This window comes from Festucalex cinctus, chromosome 5 (assembly GCF_051991245.1).
Source record: "Festucalex cinctus isolate MCC-2025b chromosome 5, RoL_Fcin_1.0, whole genome shotgun sequence".
NCBI classification, from domain to species: domain Eukaryota; kingdom Metazoa; phylum Chordata; class Actinopteri; order Syngnathiformes; family Syngnathidae; genus Festucalex; species Festucalex cinctus.
In genome coordinates, this window is record NC_135415.1 from 14994466 (window position 1) to 15022105 (window position 27640).

The 27640-nt window shown below is 42.2% G+C and overlaps 3 protein-coding genes across 13 annotated transcripts in view; 2 read left to right on the forward strand and 1 right to left on the reverse strand.

Moving 5' to 3' along the window:
* Positions 1-2957, forward strand: part of ptgs1 (prostaglandin-endoperoxide synthase 1) — a 58966-nt gene extending 56009 nt beyond the window's left edge. For all 7 annotated transcript variants that reach the window (XM_077520781.1, XM_077520780.1, XM_077520782.1 and 4 more), the window contains 3 exons: positions 739-1025; positions 1104-1251; positions 2485-2957. In XM_077520781.1, coding sequence (XP_077376907.1) covers positions 739-1025; positions 1104-1251; positions 2485-2831 — 782 coding nt within the window. In that variant the 3' untranslated portion in view covers positions 2832-2957. The remainder of the gene's footprint in view (positions 1-738; positions 1026-1103; positions 1252-2484) is intronic.
* A 424-nt stretch (positions 2958-3381) lies between these two features.
* On the reverse strand, positions 3382-19839 carry LOC144018545 (uncharacterized). Of its 4 annotated transcripts, none has more exons than XM_077520791.1 (12): positions 19345-19839; positions 18959-19064; positions 17133-17287; positions 16556-16707; positions 16313-16466; positions 15104-15257; positions 14922-15040; positions 14197-14605; positions 13376-13536; positions 5297-5366; positions 5057-5228; positions 3382-5000 (listed from the first exon to the last, which is right to left on the reverse strand). In XM_077520791.1, the coding sequence occupies exons 3-12, from the start codon at positions 17212-17214 to the stop codon at positions 4560-4562; spliced, it is 1914 nt and encodes a 637-aa protein (XP_077376917.1). In that variant the 5' UTR covers positions 17215-17287; positions 18959-19064; positions 19345-19839; the 3' UTR covers positions 3382-4559. The 4 variants fall into 4 exon arrangements, with proteins under 4 accessions (XP_077376917.1, XP_077376916.1, XP_077376918.1 ...); XM_077520790.1 differs by having other exon boundaries at positions 19249-19839; XM_077520792.1 differs by lacking the exons at positions 18959-19064; positions 19345-19839 and adding an exon at positions 17444-17588.
* Positions 16304-27477, forward strand: pmpca (peptidase, mitochondrial processing subunit alpha). Of its 2 annotated transcripts, XM_077520797.1 has the most exons (15): positions 16304-16528; positions 16604-16865; positions 17090-17284; positions 22002-22204; positions 22287-22366; positions 22485-22567; positions 22658-22752; positions 22822-22922; positions 24425-24688; positions 24794-24886; positions 25023-25141; positions 25807-25897; positions 25971-26033; positions 26118-26262; positions 27254-27477. In XM_077520797.1, exons 3-15 carry the CDS (start codon positions 17274-17276, stop codon positions 27421-27423), a joined length of 1518 nt encoding a protein of 505 aa, XP_077376923.1. In that variant the 5' UTR covers positions 16304-16528; positions 16604-16865; positions 17090-17273; the 3' UTR covers positions 27424-27477. The 2 variants fall into 2 exon arrangements, with proteins under 2 accessions (XP_077376923.1, XP_077376922.1); XM_077520796.1 differs by lacking the exons at positions 16304-16528; positions 16604-16865; positions 17090-17284 and adding an exon at positions 21386-21500.
* Positions 27478-27640: the final 163 nt, after the last annotated feature.

The window sequence follows — 27640 nt, forward strand, 5'->3', positions numbered from 1 at the left end:
CATGCAGCATCTTTTTTTTGGTTGTCCTTGTAAAGTATATTAATAACGAGAGTCGGGTCAGTGCGTGCTCAAGGCGAGCGCCACTCTTTATTTCTGTCTTCCGCGTCCGGCTGCCGCTCAGTACGGCAAGCGAGACGGGCACAACAAGCAATCGCGAACATCAAACTCACAATACATTACAGTCCTTATAAAAAGGATGTGCCGTGTCATATATTATTTTGTGGTTTTCCACCTCCAATTTATTAAACCTCTCCGCGTCCATGTTCGCTGGTGTCTAAACCGTGAATGAGCACATGGCCCGGCGACGCCCACGTCACGTTCTGCTGATAAGCTTGCGAAATACGAGCTGGCGAGTGTTTTATTCTGAAAGGTAACCGGAAATTTATTTTGAAACTGCGTCGGTCTTCCTGTCCCGCTCGATGTGTTTTGTGCTAGCTTGCCATTTGCCGGAGGCCTACCGCATGCGGCGTCCGGCAAAAATAGAAAATAGGCTATCCTTGCGGAAGGCTTGCGGCACGCCGCAGGCCTTCCGCAGTCAACACGCAACGCACCCGCAAGCGGTGGAGACTGCACCATTCGAATGAATGGAATCTAATTGCTTGCGGCGCCGCACCGCACCGCAACCGCACCGCAACCGCAGTCAGTGAAAACCCGGGGTTACTGGAACTAGAAAGACCCCCACCGAGGGCCAGTTCCCACACAGTTGTGGAATCCATTTTTTCTTCTTCACCTCTGCAGGTGAGATCATCAAGATTATCACGGAAGAGTACGTGCAGCACCTGAGCGGCTACATCTTCAAACTCAAGTTTGATCCCTCCCTGCTCTTCGGCCAGCGCTTCCAGTACAGCAACCGCATCGCCCTGGAATTCTGCCACCTGTACCACTGGCACCCGCTGATGCCGGACAGCTTCCGCGTGGACGGCGACGACATTCCGCACTCGGACTTCACCTTCAACACCTCGCTACTTTTGTACTACGGCGTGGAGAAGCTAGTGGACGCCTTTTCGCGGCAACCGGCGGGACAGGTAGGAGAATATGAGTGATGGACTCTTACCAGGTACCAATTCCCCGTTATAACATGTCTTGCTGTTTATTTCCTTCAGGTATGCGGAGGTCGAAATTCTCACGAAGTGGTACTCGGAGTGTCCGAAATGGTCATCCGAGAATCGAGAGAGACCCGTATGCAGCCCTTCAATGAATACAGGAAGAAGTTCAAGTTGAAACCCTACACCTCGTTCAGAGAATTTACAGGTACACAATAGGATAAGTACAAAGAGTGATGTTAGTAGCTGTTTGTCGTTTTTATGCTAAGCTAACTGCAACAGCCTGATATTGTGGTCGTTTATTGTCAGGCACATAGGTGAATTCACACTAGCTGTTTCTACAGTATTCTTTATTCTTAGATACTCTAAGTTAACTGTAAAATATGCATGGATGATAATGTCATTTATGACACAATAAGTGAAAGGTTCATCCAAGCTAATAATTGTCTTATGCTAAGCTAAGATGGCTGTTTCTGTTAATTAAAGCTGCTCTCTGTAACAAAACAAAACAAAAACAAAAAAACAAACAAAAAAATAAAATATATATATCATTATAGTGGCTTTTTTATTTGACAGTTTATGACTGAAACATCTTCTAATTAGTAAATTAACACTTTAGCTGTTCACAATGGATATTCCTGCAAGACTCTGGCTAATAGTTTTCAGACTGGATTCGGGTTTGAATTTCCCACCTTCTGTCTGCGGATGTGACATCATGTTGCGCGTGTACAGTTTCATTTTTCGGCCACAGGTGGCTGTAGCGATTCGAAATTGAATTTTCTGCATTCAGTAATTTTTAGATAAGATACGCTAACTGTCTGTAGCCAGTTTTATATAATGATGTAATCTATTGTATTAAATGAAGGAAGAGTTGCACTGTTTCTAGTCTTTACTGTAAGCTACCTGTCAATAACGAGTTATTCACAGATATTGTTGGCACGACTGTATTGTTGGATGCTATGCTAAAAATAAACTGCTACCTGTCAATTATGATATTTCAACTTTCTGGTTACAGTCAGACCAACAGTGCATCTTTGATTCATTTTACATTGATAATAACCTGGTTAAACATGAAGTCTTTGCTTTTCTAGGCCAGTGCTTCTGAATTATTTTTTTGTTATACCCCCCTCCCTGGCAGAAAGAAATATTTCACATCCTCCCAACTCTCCGCCTTGACTAATAGTATCAATTGTCTATAAAATTGTTGTAAGTACACCTCTGCTTAATAAGCTAATACTCCTTCCGCACTCTCTGACAATGTGGGTGCCACCGCCCTCTACTGGAGTGAATTTGCAATTACACTTTACCCCCCCCCCCCCCCCCCCCCCCCCAAAAAAAAGCACTGTACTAGGCTAAGACAACAAGAAGTCTATATGCTACATTAGGCTAATCCACGTGTGAATTGTATTCAGCTCAGAATATTTCTACTTTTCCCAAATAGATGATGAGGACATGGCGGACGGTTTGCTGGAGTACTATGGCCACATCGATGCCCTGGAATTCTACCCGGGTATCCTCCTGGAGAAGCCACGTCCTGGCTCCATCTTTGGAGAGAGCATGGTAGAGATGGGCGCCCCCTTCTCCCTGAAGGGCTTGCTGGGCAACCCCTTGTGCTCGCCCGAGTACTGGAAGCCGAGCACCTTCGGAGGGGAGGTGGGCTTCGACTTGGTCAAAACGGCCACGCTGGAGAAATTGGTGTGCCTCAACACCAAGTGGTGTCCCTACGTCAGCTTTCGAGTTCCTCTCCAACAGGAGGAGACCGAGATCAAGAGAACTGAGGAGCTTTAACTCATTTAAGTAGGAGAAATGATCCCTAAAAGATCCCCAACAAATCTGCTTGGTAGGTCCACCCTGAGTTTATTATTATTTTTTTAATTCACCGAATTAAAAACCATTTCACTTAGCAACGTGAAATCTAGTGTGCAAGTCTGTCAAAAATTCTCAAGAATCCTTGTCTGAAAAGAGACAGTGAGTCAGCCATTTTGGTTTCAAGTGATTTCCTCCAAATTCAGCTTGGCAGCACCCCCCTGATTTTTTTTTTTTTTAGAAAATGTAATTCCAAAAGAACAATTTCACTCAGTAACATGAAATTTAGTCAGCCTATCTATTATAAGAAGAACAAAAATGTCTCAAGAACTCATGTTTGTAAAGACACATGACGGCAGCCATTTTGTTTTGTTCTTGTAAAGTAGTGTATTGAAATCACTGCTAGGGAAGAAATTCAAGCCCCGTGGCAAGTTTCTCCTAGCAACATGATATTAATAAGGCATGTCTATCATCAGTAGCCCCACAAAGGAAGTTTCAGGATATTTCATCTTTATTTCTGTCTTATCCAAATACAATGTAATCCGGAATAAATGCAAAGCAGAGCAATATTGCATTTTATGTCTCCAAATATGTAGTCATGGTCACAATAACGCAACATAATGAACATTACATTTTACACATAAGCATGGTTGTAGCCCCTTGTCTCCGCCCTTTGGTCCTTAAAAAGATATTTAACAGTCAGCTTTGTATTGTGACACTGAACTGAAACTAACTGTGATGCCAACTGGCATAAAATTTGCGATATTCAAAAAGTCCTTGGCTGGATTGCTAAACATTCCAAAACATATTTAAAACTTCATTTACATCAACTACTAACTCAAATAAATCAATATTAACATCGTGTAAAATACATTAATTATTTGCAACATGTAATGCATGTAATTTAATGAAAATGTAACCAAGGCATATAATAAATCATATAGTAAGACTTTTATTTACATACGACAACAAAAAAAGAGAAGAAAATTAAGAAAAAAGAAGAAGAAATGAGTTGTTTTGTGGGTTATTTATTTGACATAACTTTTGGGTTTAAATTAATAAACCAGAAAGTCGGCTCAAATTGACCCATAATTGGGTTATTTTTTTATCGATCTGTATTTAGAGTGTTGGTTGAGCCATGAATGGATCAATTTTTTTTTTTTAAATTTATTTAATTTCGACACAAAAAGTTTGAGAACCCCCTGGCTCATTAACTCATTCACTCGGAGTCATTTCCACTGAAGCAACCCCTTTCGCTCCCGGCTGGTTTGCTGGATTTAGAGTCTCTTCTTTCATCAGGAAGAAAAAAAAAAAAAATATATATATATATATATATATATATATATATATATATATATATATATATATATATATATATATATATATATTTCGATCTGTTTCCGTTTTACAGCAAATAGCATTAGAATATAACTAAGTTTCATCATTATTCACAAATCTTTTTAAAACAATGGGGAAAAGAGCCTTTGGTTGATCTCTTATACTCTGCTGCCACCTGCTGGCCGTTTTTGTTGTAACTACCATTGCTTCAAGTATTCTCTTCAGTTCAGAGGCTGATAAAAGCCTTCTGTATGCTCTAGCATAGAATAATATTTTATTTTGTTTTTAAACGTATAAATACGTCTTTGGGAGCATGGTAATATTTAAAAGAGAACGTTTTTTGACGTTTTTTGGAGCAAATGAGTTAAGAATTCATTTATTCTGCTGGAGTCTGGCCTTGTCATTCTCCTTGTTCTCCAACGTAGACGTGGCACCGCTTGTGCCCGCTGCCGCCACGCCGGCGCCCCCCACTGGGTAAAAACGAACGTCCACCGCCACGCTGGCGTGTCCCACCGAGACGTGGTGTGAGATCATCAGCGGGGTGGCCCCGTGCGACACGCTGAGGCTGTGGTGGACGGGTGCCGCCAGAGCCTCGGCCCCCCGCAGGGTGAGTGAGGACCGCAGGCCGGCGTCGTCGGGCGGGATAGGCGAGGGCGAGGGTAAGGAGGACGGCGGAGGCAAGGTGTCCTGGCACAGGCTCCGGTTGTCTGCCGCCATGCTGGGCCACTCCTCTTCTGTCAACTGCAAACTGGGAGTACTGGGAGGAGTGTGACCGTTCTCCTCATCCTCAATCTCCTCCTCACTGTGGTCAATCTAGGATAGGGAAGCAAGGTCTTACTGGTACTTTTTCCACCAATGTTTTGTTCTACCTTGGTATCCACGACAAGCTCCGGGTAGGTCTCCACGGTGACCGAGCGGGGGTCCTCGCACGTGGGCTCCATCTGTACCGTGACCAAACTCGGGCACGGAGGTCTCGCTCGGGTATCTGAGGCGTTGGCGTTGTGCTCCGTCACCGCCAAGCACTCGTCGTCTTCGAAGGCCCTGCACACACCGTTCGGAATCGCTATGTGTTTTGGGTACTTTTATAGAGTCAATATTTTTCTACGTACCGGTTTTCATACGGTCGTCCTGCGGCGTGCCGCTCCGCGTGACGCATGGGGACGCCCAGCTTCCTCTGGGCTGTTGAAGAGACCAGGAAAAGTGTGCAGTAGTCCTTAGTTGGGAGGCTGCATTTGAAGGAATTCATAATCCTTCAAATGGTACCTTTGTTGTTTTTAGAAAGGTAGTAGTAGAGGGAAAAGAAGGCTGCACCTGAAGGACCTTGCATATATGACTGGGAAGAATATTATGTGCCCTCTAGTAAACTAGAAAAAAAATCAGGCTGCATTTGAAGGCCTTCCATGGACGGTCAAATAGGATCGTAAGCGTGTCTGAAGTCGGGCTGAATTTGAAAGCCTTCCAAGAGTGGCCATGGAGGACAGTAGTGGTGTATCCTTAAAAATATAATGACAACAGAAGACTGTATTTGAAGGCCTTTCATATGCGTTTACGTAGGAAGACAAGAAAGATGTATTAAAGGCTCTCCATGAAAAGCCATTAAAGACAGTAATGGCGTGTACTGCGATAAATGAGAAAATAAGCTTGCATTTGAAGGAGTTCCAAATGTGGCCATGTATAGTAGCTGTTACCTTTAAAAGTAAATAACAAAAGACAGCAACATTTGAAGGCCTGCTCTATGTGGCCACGTAGGATAGTAGCGGTGTGTCCTTGAATGAAATGACAAAAGAAGCTCGCATTTGAAGGCAGTCAAACGGTAGCCGTGTTGGATATTTATGCATGACAAAAGACAGCCACTTTTGGTGGCCCACTTTTGAAGGCCAGTAGGATAGTAGTGGTGAGTCCTTCAATAATTAAGAAAAGAAGGCCACATTTGAAGACCTTCCATGTGTGACTGTGAAAAGCAGTATCAGTATGTCAGGACAGGGAAAATGTACACAAGCTGTCCTTAGTAGGCCACATTTGAAGGCTACTGGAGAAATGATGAGAGACAAATGCGTCCCAAGCGTAGTTGATGTCATGCTGAAAACGCACCGGTAAATGAAGAAAAAAGAAAGGGAAGGCTGACTTGGCAGCTGGCATGTGGACTGGAACGCTGCACCTGGTCTAGCTGCTTTAGAGTGCCCCATTGTTGTGTGTGAGTGTGAACACCATCATGTCAGTGTAAGAAAGGCGGAAATGCTGAGGGGCTTTTTTTTTTTTTAAGTCTAACTTGTCAGGCAGCATGTCACTTTAGAGTGCCTCATTGTCACATTGTTGAGAAACCCCGCAACAACCTGGTGGGATACATTCCAGCCTCCTAAAGGCTTGAAGCAGATCTATTTTTTATTTTCTGGTGAAGTAGCGAACCCTAAACCTGTTTTTTCAGATAGTAGTCTACATAGGTGTTTGATTGACAGTTAACAGTTGAGCAGGTAATTTTAGAGCCTTCAGTGGACACGCCCACAGCACATGAGTGCAGGCAACTTTTTTTTTCTTTTTTTTTTTTAATGATTGTGAATCCTCATTTTAATTACTTACCGATTTGTCTTTAAATCGCTCAAATTGGGCAGGCTTGTGAACAACACTTCTCAGAGGCGTGTCCAATTTTCAAGACATTTATTGGATCCTTCATGTCCACGGTGGACAAGAATGACTACTCTAATCAATGAAGTTGTTACAACACATTTTTAACGTACTCAACGGTTTCAACAAAAGGTTCTCCCAGTTTCACAACTCATCTTTGTTCAACACAACTTTTTTGTGGTTGACTTTGCTCTTGTCCTTGGTGGCCTTGCCCTTAGCCGGCTTGTCCTTCGCGGGTATGATCTTAACGGGCTTCTTCTTAGCGGGCTGTGCCTTCGGCGTTTCCTCCATTTTCGGTTCTTTCACCCCCACGCACGCGTTGGATTTCTCGTAGCAAAGGAGCAAGTCCATTCTGTTCCTCTTGCCGTGCACGAGCTCCGCGTAGAAGTCATCGTAGTGGGAGTCGAAGAGTTTGTTGCAGGCGGCTTGCAGCTTCTTCTTGGGGAAACGTTTGCTGCCTAGCAGTAAGTTGCACACGCCGTTTTCCAGGATGAGGTCGTCGGTAGCGCGCCGGCGCAGTCGGGCCGAGGGCACTTCCAGGGCTTGCTGGAACTCTTTGGCCGCCAGGAGGCAAGAGTGGCAGTAGGTCTCGGGGTCGATGGCGCCCACGGCGCCAACCTCGTCGTCGACGGCGTGAACGTGCAGGAGGGCCAAGCAGCTGCACAGCGCGAGAAGGAGCGTTGTCATGGTGCGAGACTGCAAAGCAACCGTGCTGGCTGATGGCAAACGGTTATGAATGCGTATGCGGGGAATCAGAAGCTGACATGACAACAGATTCTTCAGGTTTTTCTGGTTCCCGCTTAGCTGTTGCTTGCATACTTTTCAATCATGTTAATTAACCCTTACCGACTGTCTATTTTCTAAGATACTTAAATATCTTCCTTCATGGTCAGCCTTAGTTAGCCTTCAAATGCAACCTTGTTTTGACTTTTTTTGCAGGATATATTACTCCACTTCCTCCCTTTATAGCAATCTGCAAAAGACCTTCAAATGCGGACTTCTTTTGTTTGTCAAGGATACACCATTGCCATCCTTCATGACCACCATTACAATGCCTTCAAATGCAGCAGTCTTTGAGATTTTTGGCAGATATTTTATACCACTGCTGTCCTTCATAGCAACCCAGGCCTTCATCCAACCTTTTTTGTTTGTTTTAAGGATGCCCCACCAACATCCTCCATAGTGAACTTTAGAAGAATTGAATTCCAATCTTCTTTTGTTATATGTGCAAGATACATTAATGCCAATACTGGCTTTCATAGACACTTATTGGCCTTCAAATTGAGCCTTCTTTTGCTGTTGTTTATGATACACCACTACTGTCTTGCGTGGCCATCCGAGGAATGCCTTTAAATGCAGCCCTCTTTTGACATGTTTGCCGGATGCTTTACACCACTACTGCCCTTCATATCCACCGTTTGTCTTCAGGCATGGCAGGCTTTTGTCATTTGTCAAGGACACATCACTACTGTCCTTCATGAGCTCACTTTAAAGGGCTTCAATTGTGCCCTTCTTTAGCTACATTTGCAGGATATTTAATGTTAATACTGCTCTTCATAGCCACTGATACTGAAAAAACAGGCAAAAGGTACAGGGGACAACAAAAGGCGCTCCGCTAGGGAGGAAACAAGGCTCAAGGGGTAACTAAGGGCACTCCGCTGTGGAGGATAAGGCACAAAAACAAGGCAAAACAACAAGGCAACGGGAACAAGGACTCGAGGACTGTGGGACGCTTCCATGCACTGACTGTGACACTTCGGCAACGGAGGGGAGAATGCAGGTGGCTTTTATTGCTGTAGGTGATTGGTGGCAGGTGGTGATAATCAAGGGCGGGGACCGGTAATTATGGAGCGGCAGGAAGGGCAAGTGACCTGGGGTGAGATGAAAGTTAGGGTTTTCAAAGTAAAACAGGAAACATGGATAACAAAAACAAAAGCATGGGCCGTCACGCCGGTGGCGGCGTGACAGATACACCACCACTATCCTTCATGAGTATCGTAGGAATGCCTTCAAATGCAGCCTTCTTTTAATGTTTTTGTAGGATACTTGACACCACAACTGTCCTTCATAGCCACCCATCGCAGGCCTTAGAATACGATCTTTTGTTTGTTTTCATAAGGATACACGACCACTTTCTTTATGGCCTCTTTGGAAGGCCTTCAAATGTAGTCTTTTCTCTTTTTGGGGGAGCATTTACTATTTAATTCTGCTATTGTTCATGCCACACATAAAATGCCTTCCAGTACACCTGTTTTTGTTGTTCCTTTTTAAAGACATTTCTATACTATCCATCATGGCCACCATTAGAATGACTTCAAATACATCTTCCTTTTGATATTACTGCAGGAAAGCTGCCCGTCATAGTCACCAGTCAAAGACATGTAAGAACGGCCTTGTTTTGCTTACTACTATCCTTCATGGCTACCTTTAGAACACCTTCAAATGCAACACACTTGATGTTTTTCTCAGGATGCTTTAATGCACAAACATTTTATTCCTCTATCAAAATTGTTACAACAAAATAATAATGAGTCATCTCATCAAGGAAGTAGTCATAAAACATTTAATGTAATGATAATCAATGGTTCAACAAAGGTTGTTCATTTTTCATAACTCATCTTTCGGTGTGATCGGGGAATGTTGAGCATTGTTCACTTCTTTGTTGTTGTCCCTGAGAGAAGCATCAGTGTGCTCATCCACCAATTTGCTTTCAGTATCTCCAGAAGTCTCTTGTCCTTCGTCTTCGTCCTCTCCTTCTTCTTTTCCCACACCCACACACACCGTAGACTTCTGATAGCAAAGGATGCTGTCCAGCAAATACGGTTTGCGACTCATCAACACCCAAAAGAAGTCCTCGTAGTGGGTTTCGAAGAGTTTTACGCAGGCGGCGGCCAGCTCGTCTTCGCGGAAACCCTCGCAAGGAGGTAGCCCGTTGCACACCTTGTTCTCAAGTATGAGTTCGTCAAGAGCCTCCCGCCGTTTTCGAGGACGAGTAGCTTGCAGCTTTTTCTCAATTTCTTTGGCGGCGAGTAGGCAACTTTGGCAGCTGATCTCTGGGTCGACGTCTACGGCGGGAACAGGCGGGAAGATCAAGCAGCTACACAGAACCACAAGGACGATTTTCATTGTGTACGACTGGAAAGCAACCATGCTGTCTGCCAGCTACGAGACCTGAATGCGTATGCCGGGAATCAGCAGCTTGCAACTCAACACATCCTTCAGGTATTTCTGGTTTTACACGCACACATAATAGTACCGTCCTCTAGTCTTCACACCAGTACTGCTATTCAAATGTCTTAAAATGTGGCCTTCTTTTGTAATGTACTTTTTAAGGGTACACGGACACTTATCCTGAAAGGATCTTTGTGCAGTTTGTCACTTTTTTACTCACAACTGCCACCTCTGGCCCAACGTGTAACTGCAGCATCTGTGTCAGGCTCGTTCATTGTGTGCGTGTGAGTATGTGCATTATCTTAAATTGACAGCCACATTTGACAAACAAAGACATGACTTCAAATGAGGTAAGAAAAACTCCGCCCCTCCTCAAAGAAACTTGTGGAGTGTGCGGGGGTCTGCACACTCTACTATAAAGACAAGATAAAAGCTGATAGGTGCAGTCAAGAGTCAAACAGTCAGGGCTCTTCATACTCATCTGAGCATGCATGATGTAGAAACAGCGTTAACATTACCGTTTTAAACAGCACAATGTACCTTTAAAGGTCACCCATGGAATGCCTTCAAGTGCATCCTGCTTATGACATTCTTGAAGGATACTTACTTTAAACCAATATTCCCCTAATAGGCATAAAACGGCCATTTTTCTTTCTTTTTAAGGATGCAATGCTACTGTCCTTCATGGCCACCTTTTAAGGACCCTCAAATGCAGCTTTCTTTTGCCATTTTTGCAGGATACTTTTCACAAATGAGGCCCTTCATGGACACCCATCTACCCTTTTTTTAAGGATACACAACTACTATACATCATGGCTACCACTTGATTGCCTTCAAATGCAGCCTTCTTTTGACATTTCTGGTGGAAATAGCCACTCAGCGAAGATTTTCAAATACTTTAAAAATATTTTTTTAAGGGTTACATCCGGACCCGTCGCCATGGGCGGGCCTTGGGGGTCCGTGCCCGCCCTGTCAGTCAGCCGTGCCCGCCCTAGCAAGAGTCACGTAAACTTGCGCCTTCTGTTTTAAGTAAAGCATGGCGTGCCAGCATGTTTGGCTGTGATTGACAACTAAGCGAGCCAATGACAATCAGGATCAGGAGGGATGGGGTGGGGTGGGGGGTAGACGTGCGCTCTGCAGACGTGCCTTAGCCAAATCTACTTCCGGGTAGATAGTGCGCATTTGCCGGCTGGCGCTGGCATAAAGACTGAGCAGTGAGCACGTCGTGCCGCTTTAATGGGAGCCGCCAAACCTCGATCCAGGATGACACAGTTGACATCAATGGGAATCCTGAGTCCACTGGTTACGTTTACAAGTGAGTGTCAAACTTTTATTTTAATTAGTCAAGCCACACAGCACGGATGAATCGTAGCAATACACAGTATGCTGTTAACAGACCCAAGCAGTCACACATACACAACAACAACTATGGAGCATAAAATTATTTATCACTAAAGCAGTTGCAGTACAATGTGAGTTGAATTCTCTTTTTTTATTGCCAAGTTTGTTCATGTTGATGACTGTCACTAAGTTCTAATTTAAAAAAAACAGCACTTTACACATCCTTTTGGATTGATATTCTGCTTAGTTTTTCACTGAACCCATATGTGGTTTCTGTATATCATCGACATAACTCAACCTTATTTCTAAATCACTTTAAAACAGCCATTGCTGCATACAAAGTGCTGTGCATGGAATAGAAATTAGTCTTTTAGTAGACACAAGTGAAATAAAATAACACAAAATAAAATTAATTAGAGTAAATGTAAGTAGATAAATATACACGCAAATAAAATACTAAAAAAAAAAAAATCGGTATAAGTATAGAAATAAAATAACACAAAATACAGAAGGCACCATAAAAAAAGTAAAATGATGTGAAGTCTCATGCTGAGTCAAAGATCAAAGAATAGAGATGTCTGGCAAAAATGAAAGGAAATTTTGTCCATATCGTACAGCCCGAATCCAACACGCAAATGAAGGCAACTGCTAGCCAATTCCAGATAGAAGGGGCTGGGTCACAGGTCATTCATTCGGACATAGTTGTTTACAGAAGTGAGGAGTGGATTTGTTTCAAATGAACTTTTGAACTACACATTTTTTTTCAGTTTATCTTTTAGATTTCAGAACGAACTGCCGCTTTTAAGTGACAGAAAATATTTCTGAACACTTTTGCAGTTGTCACAATGCCGCTGTTCAACCTGATGAACATTAGATTTAGGTTGATAAAGTGTGCCCCCCCCCAAAACAAGGTAATGCCCCCCCTACAATTTCTTTCTGGTGACGGGTCTGGTTACATCACCACCGTCCTTCATGGCCACACTTGGAAGGTCTTCAAATGCAAACTTTTTTTTGCAGGATACTTGATGTGAATTCTTCCATCAAACGCCTTCAAATACAGCCATTTTTTTGTAATTTATTTTTCAAGGATATATATATTTGGTATCCTTAATAGCCAACTTCTTTTACACACATATGGCCCTTCATCAAAAAAAAAAAAAACATACGGCCCTTAACAGCCACCCACCCAAGTCCTTTAAATATGGTCGTTTTGCCGTTTATTTTTTGAGACACCCAGTTAACTATCATCATGGCCACATATGGGCTACCTTCAAATACAACCTTCTTTTAACAAGTTGGGGGATACTTTAGAGCGCTTCATAGCCAACCACTTAAATATATAATAAACTTTTTCTGCTTGTAAAGAGATACAGCCACGACTGTCCTTCATGGTCACATATGAAATGCCTTCAAAGTGGTCTTCTTTTGACATTGTTGTAGTATGCCCAGTGTGGGCCTTTAAATATATCCTTCTTTTGTAGTTTTTTTGTTTTTTTTGGGGGGGGAGAGATACTTAATGGCCACTCTTGGAATTCCTTCAAATACAGCCTTCTTTTGACATTTATGGATACTTTAAAGTGCTCTTGCCCTTCATAGCCATACATTGAAGTCCTTTAAATATGTCCTACTTTTGTCAAGTCAGTTATTTTTTAAAGTGATACACCCGCTACTGTCCTTCCTGGCAACACATTGAAGACCATCAAATATGGCCTTCTTTTCTCATTTATTAGTGGACACACCATTATTCTGCTTCATGGACACCCTTGGAATGCTTTCAAATGCAGCCTTCGTTCCTTTCTGCTTTTCACCCTCTGAATGCCTTTAAATACAGTTTTCCTATGTTGCTTATTTTCTTGCTCACACTTGGCTTACATTCAAATGTGGCTTTCTTTTCTCATTTACTGCAGGACACACTCTCATGAGCCAACCTGGTAACTGTACCTTTTCCCGGGACCAACAGGTACCAGAATTAGTCCCAGTGACCCCATTGACTTACTTTCCTTAACCACTCTTAGTTAAAGTCAAAGTAATCCAAATTTCTGCAGTTCTCCCACCTGCACGTCCGGTGAGCGCCGGCTCGTTCTTCTGTACCACGGAGTAGAAGGCCACAGTGATGAAGATGAAGGCCAGAGACACGCCCACGCCCACTACGATGGGCACGTCGTGTTGCTCCAGGGCGGGCAGCCAGGAAGGCGACTGCGGCGTCACCCTGGATCTGGAAAGGCAAACAAGAAGGCAAGTGTCAGTTGGGAAAGTGGTGCAATGCTGCAATGCGTCCAGCAGATGACACAAAAACAGGCTTGAACTCTCCGCATAAATCCTTACCCTTGAAACTTGAAATCCTGACATAAGTTTGAAACCCCAACTCAGCTCTAAATTGAAATCCCTCTATTTTGAAATCGAGATTTCAAACCCTACTTTGAAACCATAACCCTGGCTATAAACCTTTTTTTGACACCACAATCCAGACTTCAAACCCTCATCCTGCCTTGAAGTCATCAACACAAAAGTTTCAAACTTGGGTTATGTGGTGTATTAACATCTGAATGATTGACATATGTTGATTGACCTAGTAGACTTGCCGTAGTTGAGTCACGTGCTAGAGAAAGAGCATGCGTGGGTATCCAGGCAGTTTAGACATCGCTCACTTGTTGTGTGTGAATGTGTGTTCCTGCTGTTTGACACATAAAGCCGTTCAAACGTGTGCAACGCCTCGTTATTGGGAACACAACAGGTTATGTTTTTAAGTTAGGGAGTCGTGTTTGGGTTAGGGTTTCAAAATAACATTTCAAGCCAGGGATATGGTTTCAAGGCAAGATTGTGGCACCTTGTTGTAAATAAATGATCCCATTGATGCGCTGCTGTGTCCACCTACCGAGGGTCATTGCTGGCGGTAGGCGACTGTGACGTATTCCTCTGCTCGTCATCTTCAGCCTTGGACGATTGATCCCGCCGGCTTCCATCTCGCCCACCGGAAGCATCGGGCCCTTGGACCTCGGCAGGTTCCGGCGTAGGCGGACGGGTCCGTACGGAAGGGGGTCTTTGGAGAGCGTTTTCGATCTGGACTGGAGAAGATTCAGTCGCTCGGGTGAGAGGCGGCCGCGGGGATGCTCGCGCGGTGGGACGAGCGTCCGTTTGGGGTTCGGGGTGCTCAGGAAGCTCCAGTTGGAAGTTGGGGTATGGGGGTGGCGGCAGCATGGGAGGCTGCACTTGAGTCACCAAAGGCTCGCCCGGAGGGACGTTCGTGGACCGGAGTTGTGGAGGCACGGACGAGGACGAGGAGCCTGAAGGTAGTCATGAGAGAGGTACGGCTTCAAATCTGGGCGTGGCTCAAATACTGCAAACTCTTAAATACAAGTTCAAGCTTGTACTTTAAAAACCCAACCATGGCTTGAAACACTAGTTTGAAATCAGAACTCTGGATTGAAACCCTAACACAGGCTTAAAATTTGAAAAAATTGTATAAAAAAATTAGTGGACTTTTGTCAAAAGTCCATTGTGTTAATGCACAAAAAAAAATGTACTTGAGTACATTTTTAATTTTACTGTAAGTTTTCTTTCTCTGTGTTAAATCTTGCTAGTCAGAATACGAGCTCGTACCCGCGACGGCGAGCGTGACCGTGCCTTGACTGCGACCCAGCTCGTTGGCGGCGGTGCACACGTACGTTCCTTCATCGTAGCTGCGGGCCGACTCGATGCGGAGCGTGGCGTTCCTCGCTCTGTGAGGAAAAATCTGAAAAACGTCATTCAAACGACGCATGGTGACGACTACACTGACTCACCCCGACGTCATCTTGGCCCCCGTCTGCTTGGAGCGCCCTCTCTTCAGCCAGCTGATGGTCGGCGGGGGCTCTCCGGACGCCTCGCAGTGCAGAGACGCTCGGCCCCCCAAGGCTACCGTTAAGGCGGGGGGCCGCAAGGTCACCGAAGGGGCGGCTAGACCAGGAAATTAGCATTATAAAAGTCCCCTCCTGCCTCCGTAGTAGGCTCCAAAGTACGGTTTCAAGTCAGGATTAGGATTTCAAGTCCATCCATCCATCCATTTTCTGAACCAGTTGTTCCTCACAAGGGTCGCGGGAGGTGCTGGAGCCTATCTCAGCTGGCTATGGGCAGCAGGCGGGGTACACCCGGGACTGGTTGCCAGCCAATCGCAGGGATTTTACGTCAACGTTTCAAACCTTGGGTTCAAATTAGGGTTTCAAGCTTGGGTTACAGTTTCACATGAGGGTCTCAAGCCCAGTTTGTGTTTCAAAGTATGGTTTCAAACTTCAGTTAGGGGGTCAAACAGAGTCTCAGGCAAAGGTTAGGGTTTTAAGGTAGGATGTCAATCCAGAGTTAGCGTTTCATATCTCAGATAGAGACTCAAATCACGATTTAAAGATAGTCAAGGTTAAGGTTTCAAATTAGGGTTTCAAACTTCAGCTTGTGACTCAAAGAGGGATTTCAAGACAGGATTGAGGTTTCAAGTCAGGCTGTCAGGCAAAAATGAGGGTTTCAAATCAGGGTTGCAAGCCTGGGTTAAGGTTTCAAATTAGTGTTTCAAATATCAGTTAAGGGACTAAACTGAGGGTTTCAATCTAGGGTTAAGGTTTCAAATCAGGGTTTAAAGCCTGGATTAATGTTCAAATTAGGGTTTCAAACCTTGCTTAGAGAGGTTTAAATCTAGGACTAGGTCTTAAAAAAGGGTTACGGTTTTCAAATTAGGTTTCAAGATTGGTTAGGTTTTCAAGGCAAGGTGTCAGTCAAACCAGGTTTGGTTTAAGTTAGGGGCTCAAATCATGGTTTCAAGCAGGGTTAGGGTTTCAAACAAAGCTTAGTGTTGTAAAACAGAGTTTCAAAAATTATGGTTTCAGCCTAAAAACAAGGTTAAGGATACAAATTAAGGTTTTAATTGATTGATTGATTTTATTTATTTATTTATTTTCGTTCTATGTTTTGTCTTCCTAATCCAAAGCACCAGGAAGTCGGCACCGTGCGAGCGTGTTGCGTACCGAGCACGGTGAGCTTGGCCGGCCTGCTCTTCCTGCTGATGTTGAGCGAAGGGTTGACGGTCTGGCACACGTACGTGCCGCCATCTGCCACGCTCACGTTGAGCAGACGAAGCGTTCCCGACATCTTCTTCTCACGCCCGCCTCCGTATTCTCCCTGAACGGGATGGAGGAAACGCACAAAGACTGAACAGCTTCCTCGTAGAAGTCAACATCCTGGTTGTTATGTGGTCAGGCATGTAGTACCTGGCTTTGCCTGCCTGTGGTGACCACGTTGCCATCTTTGATCCACAGGATGGCGGCGGGGGACGAGCTTTCGCCGGACACGCAGCGGAAGGAGGCCTCCTCTCCTTCTTTGACCGTCTGATCCCGTGGACCAAAGAACACCTCCTCCAAACCTGATCAAGCAACAGACACTAAATGTTACTACTGTTATTTGACAAAGGGAATGTGCAGACGTGTTTCCGGCCTGCGCTGCTTTCATTATAGATAAAGATTTGACAGTAGACTAGAGCAGGCTAAAAAGCGCACCAATGTGACGGCCATGTTGTCTAAGGTAAGGTAATAAGGTAATAGAAAGCATGACCATTAGCTTAGCATCACCAGAAGCACACAGCTTAAAGGAGTGTTAAATACAGTACAGGCTAACAGAAATTAGCATGGATATTACAACAGTTATTAATCTTGAAACAACAACTATTGGCATCCATACATGCCATGACATACCAATAGAGCCTACAAAGAAATTCACAGGCATATTTTCTTTATCTCTGCTTTCAGTTGTGGGAACAACAATGAAGCGCATTTCATTGAGCGGACTCACCTAGCTGGGACGACGAGACTGTCAGACTGGACAGGACGACAAAGCAGAGGCCGGGAATCATCTGTGGAGGGCAGACGCGCATCCTACTGCAGAACTCCACTGTCAGGAAACCAGCTGGCAGCTTCAGCCATTGTGTCCACGATGAAAAGCAGGTACTGTAGTGAGGTCAAAAGTCAATAAACAACAAACCATATCGACTAATATATTAAAGGGCTCAATAAACACTTTCGAGATCTGCAATTAGTTTTTTTTACATCACAAGGTAATGAACCAATAATACATTTGGGCTGAAAAATCCATCCATCATTCACCATTCGTCCTCTTTGCTGGGTAAAGGAGACCAGCCACTTTATAGAGCGCACTGTGCCCTCAATGGAAATGACATGAAACGAGATTGCCGAGCTTTGTACCGGCAACATCAACATCTCTTTCGCCAGCGTCTGATCCTACAGTATAGACTTTCATAGCGCTCTCGCCGTGTCCATGTCGGGGGATGGAGCACACTTTTGCCTTATGTAATGTGCCATTAGCATGACACTAAAGAAGGCACAGTTTTGATCTAGCACAGGGGCGCGTCATTTGAAGTTGAATGTTTTAGGTTGGAGAGGTGAGAGGCTGGAAGAGATGGAGGAGTGGGTGAAGGCATGGGCAAGTTGGTGAATTGGTGAATATGTGATGGATGGATGGATGGATTAGGGATGCACGATAATATCTGTGGCCGATAATTATTGGCAATTATCGACCAATTTGACGTCAAACAGATAAACCAGATAATAAAGAAATCTCCCGATAATTATCGGCAATTTGATTTCATACAGATGAACCAGATAATAGAGAAATCCATCAATAATTATAGACATGCCATGTTGGTGTAACTGTTGTGGTTGTGGCTCATATCAATAAAATTCAGCTTCATGGTGTTTTACATCCATTGAAACATTGTGCAAAGTTTATACAATGTTTCAATGTATTTGTTAGACTTACAGTAGGACTTGAAAGCATATTTGTATTCAAGTTAATTTTGCAAACAATTATCGGCTTACTTATCGGTTATCGACACCGACACCTCTAAATTATTGGTTTATCGGTATTGGTTGAAAATAGCATTATCGTGCATCACTAGGATGAATGGATGGATGGATGGATGGATTATTGATGGATGGATGGATGCTGGATGATTTATTCAATGATGGATGGATGAATGGACAAATGATGGATGGATGGATGATTCAATAATGGATGGATGGATTGAATAATAGAGGGATGGACGGAATGGGAAAGGATGGATGGATGGACGGACGGATGGACGGACGGACGGATGGACAGACAGATGGAGAGATTGATGGACAAATGGATGTAGTATGTAAGGATTGCTGGTTGTGTGCATGAACGGGTGAAAGCATTAGTAAGTCAACAAACGGATGAGTGAGTGAACCATCAATATGTGAATGGAGCAGGTAACTGAACAGGTGATTAGATGAGTGTCAGGGTGAATGCAAAAGTCAATCTCCCAAGACAAGTACACAACATTGTGGGGCGTCACACAAAAGAGATTGCCTCACAAGACAAGCCTTGTTGGTCTTGAGTCATCTCGCCTGGTGGCTGCTAGCTTAATGCTAAGTGTGCGTGGGCGTCCATTTGTATGACTCACAACACATCATTTACACTTGTTAGCATGTCAATAACATCTCTACTTGCTAATTTGAAATCCTCCACCTGCACACTTCATTAACTATGTTGACTGCAGCACCCCACATTCTTAGGATCGATCATGGTAGTAATAATGCACCCTGATACACAACATGCACAGACAGTTGAATACTTACCAAATACTGAAGTCTTTGCATGTGTGGTGTTTGCGGAGCCGCTGTGTACGGACGGACCCGCTGTCCTCTTGATGCACTCAGTCACTGAGATGGTGCCGCTAAACAGCTGCCACACACACACACGCACACAAGTGTTCTTTCAAAGCCAACAGCTGTAATGCTGAAGTACAAAAAAAAGAAACCCTCCTTTGTAAGCACTTTTATGCACCTAGACGTGCAAAAAAAAAAAGACGGAAAACAAAAATCATAAAATTGTTCTTGGAGTGTTGACAAATAACGTCAATACGTACCTGTTGATCTTATTTATCTACCTTCTTACTAACTATCTAACTAAACATCTGCTAATACTAACCAATTGATCTGCAGTACCTACCCATCTAACCTACCTTTGCCAAGCTACCCATCAACCATACCTTCCTATCTACCCAGTTGACCAAGCTTTTATCCTGAGTTGTCAATCAATCCGCAGCTTGCGATCTATAATGGCGCTCATTCTAAAGTGCACTTTGCACGGCTTCCCTAGTAAACGTAGGTTAACGATCATGGAGGCTTAATGAGGGTTAATGGCCCTAATATTGGCACCTAGCACAAGAGATGCACATTTATTTGATTCACTTGGACTCGCTCCTCATCTCTGTTTGTGTCTTCATAAGCTTTGTCACTTTTATAGCTTTTATAGTTTCCCTTGTCATACTTGCCTGTCCCACCGCCTTGCATATGGAAATGGCCGCCGGTGTGCTTAGCATAATGGCATGGAAATTGAAAGTACAAATGCAGCCATTTATAGTCATGCTGGCCCAGCACTGATTTTAATTAAAAAGCGGACAAAGGTAGAATGTCACGCGCTCGCTCGCTCGGGTTGAGGACGACATCAAACAACCTCAGCGCAAAGCAAAAGGAGCTGCAGCGTCCGTACCATATTCGGATGCAATATTAGGAACCATAGCAAACTACAACAACATGGTGTTGAAAAAGTAGTATTAGCTTGTGAATTGAAACTTTTGATGCAAATTTTGTATTGTATCTCATGATCAAGATATCATCCAGAAATCCAGAACATGCAGAAATAAATTACCTTTATATTCCAGAAATTTTGAAAATTATAAATCGGCTCTGAATTGTTGTTGTTGTTATTATTATTATTAGTATTATTATTATTATTATTATTAGTATTATTATTTATTTGTATATTTATTTTTTTATATAACAGATACAAAAAAAAATCACATTCCAGAAAATAAAATGCCTTGGACTTGTTTGTCAAAGAAGAGAAACATTTTAATTAATTTTAGAATTAATTCAATGAACACCAAAATATGACAGCTAGCTCATGTTTTGTTTGTTTGTTTGTTTGTTTGTTTGTTTGTTTGTTGAGATTATAGTATTCAGTTGTGCTCAATGACTCTGTTATGTCCAAACAAATTCATTGCATAAAAAAAAAAAAAAAGAGTGAAATACTAATCTCAACAAGTGTGGTGCTCAGCAGCATCGTTTTTTTGTTTTTCTTTTTTCTTTTCAAGAGTCACTGGTGCAGCATGACAGACAAGGAAGGTGGTGGTGATAAAGAGGAGTTGCTCCAACACTTTGACGGGTGTCTGCACCCATGCCCGCACAAAATGCAATAAATCAACAGGGCACAACATTGTCATTAGGTACAGCGAAATGTCCTTTCCTAAAGATAATGTTTGATTGTGACTGTTGACGTATTTGGAGCTCACAGCATGCTTGGACTATTTCTTCTACACATGCAGGTATTCACTAACATTTTCCCCCTCGAAGGCTACAAGAGATTTTTCAGCTAGGCCAGGTCGTTTATGTAACATTGGTCAAAATGCGTATGTCATGTATGTATAATTATAACTATAACTACACTGCAGCGCATAAACAGACCCGCATAAACAGCAAAGCATTGGTGTTAATAAAAGGCCATATTGTTATGGCTGTTAGTGATGCTGCTGATCCACAATGCTGCAAATTGCATTAAAGTGCTGGAGTTATTCCAGAATGTGTGGCTTATTGTTCTTTTAATGGGAGCCAGAATTGATGCAGTAATGTGGAGCTGCATGCTCTTAGCTAGAATCAATTGTTTCGTTTGGGCTTGGAACAAATTAACAGACCTTTTAATTGTTTGTATACAAATAGTCGCGTCTCTAGACTGTCTGCTCACATTTCAATTGTAAACTTGCGTTTAAAAAAAAAATATTCTTGTCCTAAGTAAAAGTCAAACGTAATTATAGTAATGTAGTAGAATTTGAAAAGAAAAATCTCTACTTCATAATTGGTAGTTATATCAAAAAATTATTAGTTACAAAATAGACGTTTTTTTAAATGACATTTAATTATTACTACGCAATAAAGAAAATATGTAACGATTTAGGACTGTATTTAATGCATTATTCGAAACGTCGTGTATAGTCTGGTTGGTGTCATATCGGAAGTACTTCACGTAACCTCTTCCGGGTTATAGTTCTGTCGCGTCTTTCGGGGAAGTCAAGATGGCGGCTCACATATCCCGGTGTCGAACATGGAATCGTGTTCAACGGTAACAAACTACGTTGTTTAAAAGCGTAACCACCAACCAAACGTGGCCGCACTAAAGGTAGACGCGTGAAGCGGCACAGTTTGTGTAGCGATTGAGTTGTCGTGGTCTGACTTGGGTGTCGTGCAACCTTGGTGGTCGCGCAGCGTGAGCTTCGAAAGTTAGCATGATGCTAGCTTCCAGTTGTCAGTGTCGCAATGATAAGAATACATATTTAAAAGTAGTACAGTATCTGTCAAAGTCTGCTGGGGGATAAATGATCAATATTTAGTGCTCTGATAATTCAGCATATTTCATAAAAGGGGAAAATATGAAGAATTTAAAATTTGCAATGAGTGAATTGTACAAGATGTGTGTTTAAAAAATTGGTTAGGCATGAATAATTATTGATCAAGATTGTGTAATATTGCATGAATCGAGTTTTACAGAGGAATATTGAGAATGAAGTAGTAATTTCTGTGAAAAAAAAAATGTGATAGTCATAATTCTGTCAATTCCCACCAGGTTTGGCATAGCGGCATACAGAAAGTACAGCAGCGGTGGAGGCTACCCCAACATCTCGCTGTGTTCGCCACTGCCTGGCATCCCCAAACCCGTGTTTGCGTCCGTGGACGGCCAAGAAAAATACGAAACCAAGATCACCACGTTAGAAAACGGCCTCAAGGTTGCCTCGCAAAACAAGTTTGGGCAATTCTGCACCGTTGGAAGTAAATGTTTCAAATGCTCATCATGTGTTTATAGTGCCTCATTTTAAGTAAACGAAATATGTTGGGTTTTTTTTTTCCCTAGTATTAGTCAACTCTGGATCCAGACATGAAGCAAAGTACCCCAGCGGAATAGCCCATTTCTTGGAAAAACTAGCTTTTTCTGTAAGTACTTGGTTTTATTATTGGTAAGACGCTTTTATTGTTTTATTAATGATATGCGGTGTGACTAATGTTTACTCTTTTTGGTCATCGTCATATCGGACTGCGGCCATCTTTGTAGTCCACAGCTCAGTACGGGAGTAAAGATGAGATCCTACTCACGCTAGAGAAACATGGAGGAATTTGTGACTGCCAAACGTCCAGGTATTGTCACCAATAATACGCCAACGACCATTCCGCATGTTTGTTTGTTTGTTTTCTTGATGTGACTTTAACATTGTCGTTTGTGTTCAGGGACACCACGATGTACGCGGTGTCGGCCGAGGTGAAGGGCGTGGACACGGTGGTGAGCCTGCTGGCCGACGCCGTCCTGCAGCCTCGCCTGCTGGGTGAGTCTGCCGAGGATCTCTCGGCCAATCCGGCGGCGGCGTTTCTGACAGCGCGTCTTTTGCATCTAGACGAGGAGATGGAGATGACCAGGATGGCGGTTCGGTTCGAGCTGGAGGACCTGAACATGCGGCCCGACCCCGAGCCGTTACTCACAGAGATGATTCACGCCGTGAGTCAAACGTTTGGTCTGTCACTTTCAAACAATGGAGCAGTTTGTCTAGAAATGCATGCGGCTCCTTTTAGTAAATCTTCTTACAAGCACGTGTGTATGTTTTTTGTTTTTTTTGTTTGTTTGTTTTCAGGATTTTTATGTGATTTCTGTTGTTTTTTTGTACGTTTGTGTTTTTGCTGGTTTCTCTGGGCGAGTTGTATTATTATTATTTTTGGTGTCTGTTTTGTTTGTAGTTTTTAGGGGTGTGAATTGCCTAGTACCTGACGATTCGATTCGTATCACGATTCACAGGTCACGATTCGATTCGATACCGATTAATCCCGATACGAATTTATAAGTCGATTGTTGCGATTTTTTTTCATTCAAATTTAGAAAATACTAATCAGTAAGCTTGTAGAGTGTAAGATTTATATGAAAATGTATTATTTATTTATCTGAAATTTCAGTCTTATAGAGGTTGTAATCTGTTTCATGTTTAAACAGCATTAAAATAAAATATTAAGGCTTAATGTTCCGTTCATATAAAATTCTTCCATGCTCAAGGTGTGAATCCTAAAAAAAAAAAAAAAAAAAAAAAAAAAAAAAAATCGATTCTGCCGATTATTGAATCGATTCGAGAATCGCGCGATGTGGTATCGCGATATATCGCCGAATCGATTTTTTTTAACACCCCTAGTATTTAGTTTTTATGTTGTTTCTTTGTGGGGGGGTTTTTTTGTTGTTGTTGTTGCTTTCTGTTTGTGGTTTTTTTTTCAGGTTTTGTTTTAGGGTGCCTGTTTTTGTGTTGATTTTTGTTTATTTTCTGTGTGGGCTATTTGGCTATTTTTTGTTCATTTGTTTGTTTTATTTCTATTTGTATTTGTGTTTTTTTGTGGGTACATTTTTTCTGTGTGTGGTTTTTGTTGGTTTCAGCCTTTTTTTAAATTTTTTTTTCATTTTCTCTGTGGGGTAATTTTTTTTACTTTGGGTTCTTTTTAGTTGTCAGAGTTTTTGTGGTTTTTGTGTTTGTATTGATTTTTTTTATGTTTATTTTGTTTTTGTGTGTTATTTTATATTTTGAAGTATCATTAAATGTTTTAAAGCAGAATTATCACACAGTACAGCTTGTATCTCACTGAAGTTATGCAGGTGTTTTCAAAGGTAGTGAATGTTGATTTTTTTGATTTTTTTTGTTAGTTCGTTCAAGGTCGCAAATGGTTGCAAAGATGTCTCCAGTTTTAATGGTTACTGACAGTTTTTCTTGTCCCAAGCAAGTTTTGTATATATTCAAAATTTCTTGGTGACAGGAATAACTGTTTGCATTGCAACCAGTGAAACTGTTGGTGAACGTCTTTGTGACCTTGAGTGAACCCTGACAAAAAATCAATTTACCGTTCGCCGATCAGTGGGATACAGGTTGAAAGAAATAACATGTATCACAAGACTTATTTGTGAACGTTGTTAGTGTGAGCTGCGCTGTGCCCTCAGGTGTAACGTTGTGAACATGTGGTCGGTCATAGGCGGCGTACCGAGGCAACACGGTGGGACTTCCGCGTTTCTGCCCGCCCGACAACGTGGATAAAATTGACAAGGCGGTGCTGCACGATTACCTGTCGGGCTACTACCGGCCCGAGCGCATGGTCCTGGCCGGTGTGGGCGTGGAGCACGAGCTGCTGGTGGCGTGCGCCCGCCGCTACCTGGGCGTTCGGCCCGTGTGGGGCGACGCCGCGCCGGCCCCCGTCGTCGACCGCTCCGTGGCGCAGTACACGGGAGGGATTGTTAAGGTGAGTCACGCTTACACACACATGCTGAACAAATTAGGGTTTGTGAAATAATCATAATAATAATGATGATGATAATAATAATGATGATAATAATGAATGTTTCAGATGGAGAAGGACATGTCGGACGTGAGTCTCGGGCCGACGCCGATACCTGAACTCACGCACATCATGATCGGACTGGAGACCTGCTCCTACCTGGTGCTGCCACCTTACTTTCATCATTACTATCATCATTCGATTTTAATCATTCAATGTTTGTATGTTTGATGTTTGTATTTCGGGAGTTTATGTGAGCATTTTTTTTATTTATTTATTTTTTAACGTGCGTGTGCAGGAGGACGACTTCATCCCGTTGGCGGTGCTCAACATGATGATGGGCGGCGGCGGCTCTTTCTCGGCGGGCGGACCCGGCAAAGGCATGTTCACGCGCCTCTACCTCAATGTCCTCAACAGGTACCGCAAACTTTCATTCATATAGACATTAAAATGATGGGTGATGGGGATTTTACACTGTACAGAAAGGAGATATATCCCATGTTCATGTTTTGTGTTTTTTGTGTGATTAATTGATTTTGGTGAGGAGACTGTGGATTTTTAATTTTAGTTTGGTTTAGTTATTTTTGTGGGTTTTTTTTGTTTTTGTTTTTTGGTGGTGGTGTTTTCATTCTTTTTTGTGTTTGTACGTCGGGTCGTTTTTTTTTTTTTTTTTTTTTTTTTTTTGCATTTGTTGTGATGTTATGTGTTGATTAGTTTTTGTGTTTATTTTAAATTTGTTGTATTTATTATTTTAATATATATTTTTTGTTTTACTATTATATATATTTTTTATTGTATTTTTTATTTTATTTTCATTTATTTTGTTGGTGGTGTTTTCATTATTTTTTGTGTTTGTGTGTTGGGTCACGTCATTTTTTTTTTTTTGTATTTGTGATATGTTATGTGTTGATTGTGTAACTAGTTTTATTTATAGAGTTTCTTTATTATTTTGTTTATTTATTGTCACTTGTCTCTGCTACTTGATAATCATGATATTTTATCACCTACCATGGGCGCACTCCATTTTCAAATTCTGTTCATATTAATTTTGCGTGTCGTGATTGCTGTGCGCTTCCTTAAAGGCACCACTGGATGTACAACGCCACATCGTACCACCACAGCTACGAGGACAGCGGCCTGCTGTGTATCCACGCCAGCGCGGACCCCCGACAGGTCGCCGCCGACTTCCCGACATTGTCGTGGATGGAACCCCCATTCCGTTCATACTCACGACTTCTACCCGCAGGTTCGCGAAATGGTGGAGATCATAACGCGGGAGTTCATTCAGATGGCAGCAACAGCAGGAGAGGTCGGAGCACAGCTTGGACTCAAGTAGTCCTGTTGTTAAAAAAAAAAAAGACTTAAAAAAAAATCATGGCTTTATGGAGTCCAGATGGAGTTGGAGCGTGCCAAGACGCAACTCAAGTCCATGCTGATGATGAACCTGGAGGCCCGGCCTGTCATTTTCGAGGACGTCGGCCGTCAGGTGCTTTCCACGGGCAGGAGGAAGCTGCCGCATGAGCTCTGCGCGCTCATAAGTGAGTGCAAGAGGGAAATGTTCTGGGAAATGTTTTTTTCTTGTTAAAAGTAACACCAATCAAAAATGAGAGGAAAAAAAATCTACACAAATAAAAAAAAACATCACACAAATAAGAAAAAAAAAGGACTGGCAGCGAATTTCTATAGGTTGCTCTGTATTGTTGGTTAAAATATTTTAATGTTTGTTAAAAGTAAATGAAAAGACTATTTTTTAATATCAGAATAAAATCCGCTAAAAATAATATTCAAAAGAATTTCATAAAACATTTTTAATCTCCAAAGTACAGAATGTTTAAAAAAAAAAAAATTTCAGTAATGAATAACTTAATAAAAATATAAAAAATTCTATATACATTCCTAAATGTATCAATATATCTGCAATAAATATATGAACATTTATATTTTTAGAAAAAAAAAAGGATAAAAACAAGGGGAAAAAAATAAATATTAAAGAAATCTATAAAAAGTACTCTAATTTTTTTTATTGTGGTATTGTATTACATTATAATTTTCCATAGCAAAATATATACATTCCTACAAAATGTCAAAACTATTTTCAACGTGAAGCGAGAGAAAAATGTGCTTTTTTTTAAAACATTTTTAATCTTCAAAGTACAGAATATTTAAAAAAATATTTCAGTAATAAATTTCATAAAAAATATTAAACAAATTATATATACCGTACATTCCTAAAAGAGAATACAATATATCTGCAATAAATATATAAACATATTTTTGGGGAAAAAAAAGTATTTAAAGAAAAGGAAAAAAAACTTTAAATATTAAGAAAAAAATCTATAAAAGGGACTTCTGTTATATATAATATAATTTTATTATATTGTGTTGTATTACATTATAATTTTCCATAGGAAAATATATGCACTTCTACAAAAATGTCTAAAACTATTTTAAACGGGAAGAGAGAAAAATGTGCTTTTGCGTGATTGGGTGTTTTTTTTTTTTTTGTTTTGGGGTTTTTTTGCATTGCAGGTGAGGTGAAGGCAGACGACATCAAGCGAGTGACGGCCAAGATGCTGCGCAGCAAGCCGGCCGTGGCGGCGCTGGGCGACCTGACGGAGCTGCCGTCCTACGAGCACATCCAGGCCGCCCTCTCCAGCAAAGACGGACGGCTGCCGCGCACCTACCGCCTCTTCCGATAAAGGACAAAAAGACAAACAAAATGTAAATAAACAAAAACGGACGCTCACACTGAACTCTCCGGGTGCGCACTCATACCTGCAATCGGCAGTAAGTCACCTGTAATGCAAGCTGGTATTTATTCTTTCTTTTCGCTTCACTTGGAGGTGGCCAAAAAAATAGTTAAAAAAACAAAATGCAATGCAAGTGAGGGCAAATGCAAGTGCTGCTACTTGTGAA

Excerpts from the sequence above, each read along its gene's own strand:
- pmpca (XM_077520796.1), top strand. The coding sequence starts at position 21,454 with ATGGCGGCTCACATATCCCGGTGTCGAACATGGAATCGTGTTCAACG. Across the intron at positions 24,689-24,793 it reads ACACGGGAGGGATTGTTAAG|ATGGAGAAGGACATGTCGGA; the intron begins GTGAGTCACGCT and ends TGAATGTTTCAG. Across the intron at positions 24,887-25,022 it reads TGGAGACCTGCTCCTACCTG|GAGGACGACTTCATCCCGTT; the intron begins GTGCTGCCACCT and ends GTGCGTGTGCAG.
- LOC144018545 (XM_077520791.1), bottom strand. The coding sequence starts at position 17,214 with ATGCGCGTCTGCCCTCCACAGATGATTCCCGGCCTCTGCTTTGTCGTC. Across the intron at positions 15,041-15,103 it reads GGGGCCAAGATGACGTCGGG|AGCGAGGAACGCCACGCTCC; the intron begins GTGAGTCAGTGT and ends TTTTCCTCACAG. Across the intron at positions 5,367-13,375 it reads GGCGCTCACCGGACGTGCAG|CCCAGAGGAAGCTGGGCGTC; the intron begins GTGGGAGAACTG and ends TCTCTTCAACAG.